Below are 7,463 nucleotides of genomic sequence, written 5' to 3' on the forward strand. Positions count from 1 at the left end.
ACCTGGTGGACGTGAGTTATATGCAGATGCACTCGACGCGATGGATTACATGAATTACCCATGGAAATGTGGCGCTGGCAAATTTATGAATTGTTGTTGTCCGATACTCATTGTCTAGTGTTTACATATGCACTATATATGATTAAATGGATTGCTAGCAGCTTTATATTTGTGGGTACACAAAATCAGCAATAGCAACAGCAAGAGCAACAGCAACAGTAAAAACAACAATATCGAAACACTTGAAAGTACATGTAATTAAAATACCATCCCAAAAAGCTGTTACTAGCTCGTGATATCGTGCATGTCACTCGATTATTGTTTGTCGATTGTTGCTGTGTAACTAACTAATCGGCAGGCTTTACAGGCTCTGTCATCCCTAACCAGCATAAGCTGGGACGATTTATGGCCATCACTGACAGCAGCCTGTTGCCAGCCAACGATGCGTATGTGTAACCAACTGCCTGGTTCAGGGGCGAACACAATGTCTGCTGACTGCTGAATGATGAGTGTCAATGGCAGACTCAATGCCACCCAAAAAAGTACTCAGACTGATCATTGTGTTGTTCTGTTCTGCAGACAACAATTCGTTGAACCCAATTCAAGTGGTTGCTTAACTCAGCTCTCGAGCGGCCTTTAGGTGCTGAAGGGGGTATCCAAGTCATCGGGGCAAGGTCAGTCGCTCAGCTCTTTAATTGCCCAGTGAATGCTCACTGTGATTGGGTTTGCTATCAATACCGTAATTGTTATATGATTTTATTTGTTTGCTTGTCTGGAACTGAAATCTGTTGAATATTTGGGGCTAGGCAAATGCAGCAATTATTATCTATTTGCAAAAAATTTTCCTTCAAATCATATAATCTTTATGAGTTTCGCACGATACCCAAACGTGCCCAGTCATGGATACAATTTTCACTCATATACCTTCTCAGGTGACTAAGAAATAAAAGCAAGAACGAAAACATGCTCCGAAGATTAAATACCCTAACAGATAAGCGAATTTGAAGACTTCTTATATCTCGAATGGTAAAGAACTTTATAGAACTGAAGTTCGGACGGTTTATCCAGCATGATACAATGGTGAAATCGAACCGCATCTAGATAGAAATTTCGCGTCATAAATATATTTTTCTATTATGATATTGATATCTTGTTTGTTACAATTTTCATGATAAATTCATAACTACCCTAAATAACTGAAGAACACCAATAAATTGAAACGAAACTTTTACCTCCTAGTGCTTATCGTTGACTCAAATTTCACAATAATTTGATTAATTAACAACAAGCTTAGTCAATACTAGATAATTACCTAGTAATGCCTGGAATGCCAACTATTTGGTCTGAAGTTCATTTATCAATAACAATACAAACCCGAAAAACAAGTCGCCATTCATTTCCTAGTATCAATTGGCTCCTTCACTTGATAATTTGTATTGGAAGATCTGCTCGAGGATTCTCTAGAAACTCGCGAAAAAATAACGATCTAAGTACGTGAAGCTCCAAACACCAATTACTCAGCTATTCAAATGGCTAATGAACAATATAACCGGATCATAAGCTGTATAACCACGAGTTTATGTTATATAAATCAGATTTGAGGCGTGGCCATAAATTTTGCCGATTTGGATCTTGGCAAAAAAAAAAAAAAAAAACAAAGCAACAACAAAAAGAGAGAGGCGAACATGGCGCTAATCGGTAATCGGTAATTGATAAAGCTTTCAATGCATTCCGTCCTCCAAGAACTCTTGAAAAGTCAACAATTTTCGGTGTGTACGCAAAAACAAGAAAATTATCATAATCAGTAATTTCTTCACTCAATTGGCAAGACAGCTATGTTTATCTAAGGGTCGTACATTGAATTTATTCTTTCAATACTAGCAATGTTTGTTGTCCTATGTATTTATTTTCTATGCATATTTATTCTTCTTTATCTCTCATGGGAACATAGGATTTCCTCTTCACATTTTACTTCATTCCTCTTACATTATCTCTAGGCCTCATACCAACTCTTCATGTAATTCATTAGGACTACGGGCTTAGAGTAAAATCTTAACGAAACCGAACCAAGTATAATCTTCACTTATACGATTAAGCAACTAATTAAGTTGTATATTTAAGACACTCAGTTTAATTGTTATACTATTTGGCGAGCCCCTTCTTGCAGATACATATAAAAACCTAAAGCAAGCTGAGAATACTCACGTAATCAGCAGGTTACGTCGGTTCTAAATATGGTATAGGGGCAAATATGAAACGTGATCTAAGCAATCCATAATTAGTGACAACTGTCAAAAGGGAATGAATGTTGCAGGTGGGTGTGTGTGTGTGAGTGTGTATGCGAGTATTATATATGATACATCCGTATCAGGCTGCAGCCGCATGTATCTGATAAGGCTCCATTTTGCCTCTCGCTCCTGTTTCTGTCTAATTTGACAAACAGGCGACAAAACAAGGCATTGATTATCTATCGGCCCCAGCGATGGGAACTCCGCTGTTTGGAGTGGGGGGCAAATCGGAATTTTCGCAATGTTGACAAGCATTTGATTAAAGAGTCTACTAACACGTACGCGGTACATGTCTGTGGGGTAGATGATGGATGAAGCTGGCGTTGCATGATAGCAATTATATCAACAACATTTGAATCATCAGCTCGATGAGGAAAATCTTCTGCTTATTGCCTAAGACTGCTGACGTTAACTCTGCTACGCAATATAGGGCTATAAGTATATAGAGGTAATCGAGTCCAAAAAAGAACTGTTTTATAAGTCTTAAGTGCCTTTCACAATCGTAAAACACAAGCAGGTATATACTAGTTTCAAAACAAATCCCAGTCAATAAAGTGATTGGCAAACTTAAGCCTATTTTAGTGACCATTCTTACAATCCATTTACTTAATTTTATTAAAAACATCCTCCTTGTGTAAGTGTTAAGGCGCCATTTACCAGGCAAACATTTTCTGCGTCGTCTAAAATTAGAAGAGCTCAGTTTATGGAGCGCATTATAAAGATGTTGAGATTATACAAATAACCTAATCGGACTATAATTAACAGCATTAAGTTTGATCAAGTGCTTACGCCTTTCCTACTACACACTTTACTGCCAGTACTTCAAGTATATATATTTAACAGGAGCTTATTGTAGTTGTCTATTGTGTTGTGGCATTGTACAGGGTATCTGACTTCTCATACAGTTAGAAAACTTTATTGTTAATTACCATTTTACAGCTTACTCATAGTCTTTTGAAGAGCTTGTATTAAATATTGTACATTGGCATACAGCAAACATTATATAGAACGAACGACATTGTCTCTAGTTAAATATATATGTTATATGTATATGTATATTACACTCTAGGCGAAATTTAATAGATATAAATCGAATGTATTGACAGTATTACTGAATCTGGTTACGTTTGCGACCGACCTGACCTCATTTCAGTATGGACCACTTCAACTGTTCGCGCGCCGATTGCAACACCTGAAATAGAGAAACATCAGAAAGCAATTAACTAATGTACTTGTTCAGAAATGATAAGTGAAATAAAATGCATAATGCTGTCAATGAGCCAATACTACACATTTATTTTGATCAAACGAAAGGAATACAACTAATAGAGTAAACTCTTTGCGTCAAAGACAAGTTTATAAATAACATAACATAAATTAATATACATAAGTGCTGCATGGATTTAAATACATCTAGTTTAACTTAAAAGAGCGAGCATTTGATATGCCTAGATATTGTTCATAGAGTTGGATTAGGAAACTGTTTGTGCTAGTGCTACCAAAATAGACCATTTAGTGTGTTAGTTACCTGAGCCACGGTCTGTTCGGCAATTGGAATATCCTCGTTGCGTAAATCGACACGTTTCACCACAGACGATGGATCCGCATCCAGAATTATGCTGCAAAAATAAATCATATATAAATCGCATCGTTTATTTAGTTGTTCAACTACTTACCCGCCATCGCAAATCTCATCAAATGCCAACATAATAATCTCCAGGTTATCCAGCACCAGGCGCTTCTCAACGTTCTTTTTCAGGATAAGGCTTATGGAGTCATACAAACAGTTGAGCACCGACAGCAATATCAGCTCATTTTCGTACGCGTTGCCCATCACGTAGAAGAACAAGTCCACGTTGCTTTTGTAAACACACGTCAGACCATCGAGCATGATGATTTCAGTGTTGGAGCGGTGCGTCTTGTTAAACAAATTTTTCTCAAACGCCTTCTGCTCCTTCAACGTGGACAGAATGTTTTTGTCATAGTACTTAGCCAGTATCCGGTTGCCATCATTATCCATAATGCACATGCCCTTGATAATGTCCTACACAGCAAAGGAGTGTCATACTTTAGTTCAACTCATAGTAAACATTTAAATTCACAATTACCATCATAAATCCGTCCATCTTGTTGCCAGCAAAACACAATTCTTTGCGGCCGCTACGCATTTACCAGCACTGGTTTGTTCATTCGATAAGAGACAGCTGTTTATTGTTGAGTTATCGATGAACGCTAGTTATGTTATGCTGTTATTTTTCTGTTAACTTGATTTTGTTATCGATTTGACAGCTTAACGGCTTTTGAAATGATGGCTTTGTAGCAACAATGCTTTTCCTGAAATGTTATGTGCTCAAACATAATTAACAAAAATATTATTGAGCCTATACCGTACTAAATTGTGAAATTAGAACAACACACACACAAACACTTTTGCGAGCTTGCAAACGAAATTTATCATCTCCACTGATTTATATTTTTGTTGATAGCTTGATGTAATGGATAGTTCGCCAGATAACGGCGCATATCAAGAGTTAAAAGAATTTTCCAAAGAGGCAAAGCACGCTAAAGAGGACGTTGGGTTTGTCGGAGCACGCAAACCCCCTCGACGTAAGAACGATAAAGTTGATTGCCATGTCGTCGTAGGTACCGCAGCTGTCCGTCCAAAGTCCCTTAAATCGGACGGAAAAAAGCTACGAAAGAAGCTCATGGAGTTCGAGCAAGAGAACCAAACGCTGGCCAAGACTATCACAGACAAGAACCAAGAGATTTGTGCACTCAAGCGCTCAGTGGACTCACTAAATGAAGTGCTCAATTCAGTGCCCATCGATGAGCTGCGCTGCAATTCCTCTATTGCCGGCACCAAGATATTGGAGCTAAGCAAAAAGAATCGTCAAATGCGCGCTGAATTGGAGCAGTTCAAAAATCGCATGAACAAAAAAGATCTCCAAATTGAGAAATTGGAAAGGGAACTAAAGTCTAACGAAGAGAAGTTGCAGCAGAACGGAGAGCTACTAAAGAAGGGCAATGCCACAGAAGAGCTTCAGGCAAAGATTACCAGTATGCAGCAGAAGCTTTTCGAGACACGCAACAAGAATACTGAGCTGCAGAACCAGTTGAAGCTGGCCCACAAGTGTTTGCAGCACGAGATTGGGGAGGCTGTTAATGTCAACATCTTGTCCAATAATCTGAATCAGGCCAACTGGCGTGGACGTGCTCAACAAATTCTAGCATTGCAACAGAAGCTCCAGGAGCTTAAGGCACGCCTGGATACCTATGAGAATGGTGCATGCGATCGTGCTGACTTTATGCCATTGCCACTTGGAACGGATCTGGAACTGGGCAGCACCCACAGCTTGAAGTTAACGCCACGCGGTGTGAAGGCTCTTCATTCGCCGGGCAGACACAGCTCCAGTGTTAGCCTGGGCGCCGGCGACACTGGTGGAGCCACATTTGATCGCTTTACGCCGGGCGTGCGCAAAAGTGAGATCTTGCACCGGGCCAAGGTTGAAACCATGGAGAAGGAGATAGCGGCACTGCAGGCACAGCTGGACGAGCAGCGCAGTCGCAATCTGGCCCTCAAGGTGCGCAACAAGACTCTCAACGAGGAGATGCTCAAGTACAAGATGCGCTCCAACGAACTGGAGGAGCTGTCTGATTGCAGTGGCGTCAATGCCAACACCATGAACGATAAATTGAATCGTCAGCGAAATCAATATGAAAGCCGTTTGGAGGAGATGCGGAATGATGTCATACGCATCAGCGAGGAACGCGACACTGCCAAGCGCCAGAAGGAGGAGCTGAGCGGCATGAACCTGGAATTGGAAACCCAGCTGAAGCAGAAGGATTGCAATATACAAACACTTCAGGAGATGATTAAAAAACTGGAGACAGATTTGCGTGCTGTCACTGGAGGCTTTCTCTTCTCCTGTCGCGAGTTTCGTAAGGTGAGTCAGAAACAGAAATGTATACCAAAAAATGCTAAAAATTCTTTGCAGGAAGAATTTGTGGGCATACTGGATGCTTTAGAGGTGGAGAAGAATCAAATGATGTTGCTGAATAAAACTTTGGACGAGCGCCTTGCAGCAGAACGCCTGAAGAACGACTCATCTACCGATCTGATTGCCAAGCAGAAGACACGCATCTCTCGCATGGACGCCAAAATACGTGAGCTCGAGAAAGAGCTCGATATTCAGTCGGATCGCAAGAAGCGCACTCAACGTATAACCGAATATGCTAATGCACTCGGACGCACTCCATTGACCGGGTCGATCAGTTCCTTTAGTTTTGACAATCAGTCACAATGCCCATCGGTTACCTCGTTCAACTCAGTGGGCGACGAGTCCAAGTTGGAAGATATGAAGAATCAGTAAGTGGCATGCATAACTTGAAGTATTTATACAATTTTTATTCCCGTACAGATTGGAGCTGGCCAATGAGAAGATCACCATGCTCACCGAAAAGTTGGAGTATATAACTGAGGAGAAACGCGCCGATGCCAAGTTCTTCGAGGAGACAATGCTGAACTCCAAGAATATCATTTTGGACACCATACTGGGCTCTCGCAGCGGTGTCAGCCAGGCAACAATCAACAAACCGGAAGGACAGCTCGAGTTGCCTGTCATTAACAATGCTTGAGTCCGAGCAATGTTTTCATGTCTTAGTTATGTTTCTTTAGTTCTTATATCATGTTCCATGTGGCAGAATTAAATTTCAATGATAAAAATGTAAACAAAGCTTAAATTTGATTCGAGGAAGGCAAAAGGAAGAATAAGTTGGATTGAGATCGAGGCAGGGGCTACAAAATAAAGTAAAGTTAGAGCAACAAACTGAATTTTGTTTAAGTCTATAAAGGCTTTCAATTTAATATAAATCTGTTTCATCAAAGTCCTGTATGTAAATTTCGGGCCCAACTCCAAGCCAATTAGACATATTAAAGTATTTTCATATAAACATAGTTTTTTTTTTTTTGTAATTTTGTAGTTTTATTTGTAACACTTTGAAAACGAAGCCTTTGGCGCTGCTTCACTTGATTTTTGTTAAGTTAAGTTTGTTTTGTTGTTGTATTAATTATATAATTGTTTAATATTTAGGCATATTTCATAGTACAATTGCAAGTGGCTTTAAGTTTATGTGTGAATATGCATATGTATTTATATTAGTTAATTATTGCATACT

The 7,463-nt window shown here is 39.6% G+C and overlaps 2 protein-coding genes across 2 annotated transcripts; one reads left to right on the top strand and one right to left on the bottom strand.

Moving 5' to 3' along the window:
* Positions 1-3,188: 3,188 nt before the first annotated feature.
* Positions 3,189-4,520, bottom strand: LOC6582511 (coatomer subunit zeta-1). The gene is made up of 4 exons (XM_002008176.4): positions 4,397-4,520; positions 3,965-4,332; positions 3,817-3,907; positions 3,189-3,480 (listed from the first exon to the last, which is right to left on the bottom strand). The coding sequence occupies exons 1-4, from the start codon at positions 4,454-4,456 to the stop codon at positions 3,433-3,435; spliced, it is 567 nt and encodes a 188-aa protein (XP_002008212.2). The 5' UTR covers positions 4,457-4,520; the 3' UTR covers positions 3,189-3,432.
* An 84-nt stretch (positions 4,521-4,604) lies between these two features.
* On the top strand, positions 4,605-7,017 carry LOC6582512 (coiled-coil domain-containing protein 13). Its single transcript, XM_002008177.4, has 3 exons — positions 4,605-6,232; positions 6,284-6,654; positions 6,707-7,017. The coding sequence occupies exons 1-3, from the start codon at positions 4,784-4,786 to the stop codon at positions 6,921-6,923; spliced, it is 2,037 nt and encodes a 678-aa protein (XP_002008213.1). The 5' UTR covers positions 4,605-4,783; the 3' UTR covers positions 6,924-7,017.
* Positions 7,018-7,463: the final 446 nt, after the last annotated feature.

The sequence above is a fragment of the Drosophila mojavensis genome, unplaced genomic scaffold (genome assembly GCF_018153725.1).
Source record: "Drosophila mojavensis isolate 15081-1352.22 unplaced genomic scaffold, ASM1815372v1 contig_74, whole genome shotgun sequence".
Taxonomy (NCBI): domain Eukaryota; kingdom Metazoa; phylum Arthropoda; class Insecta; order Diptera; family Drosophilidae; genus Drosophila; species Drosophila mojavensis.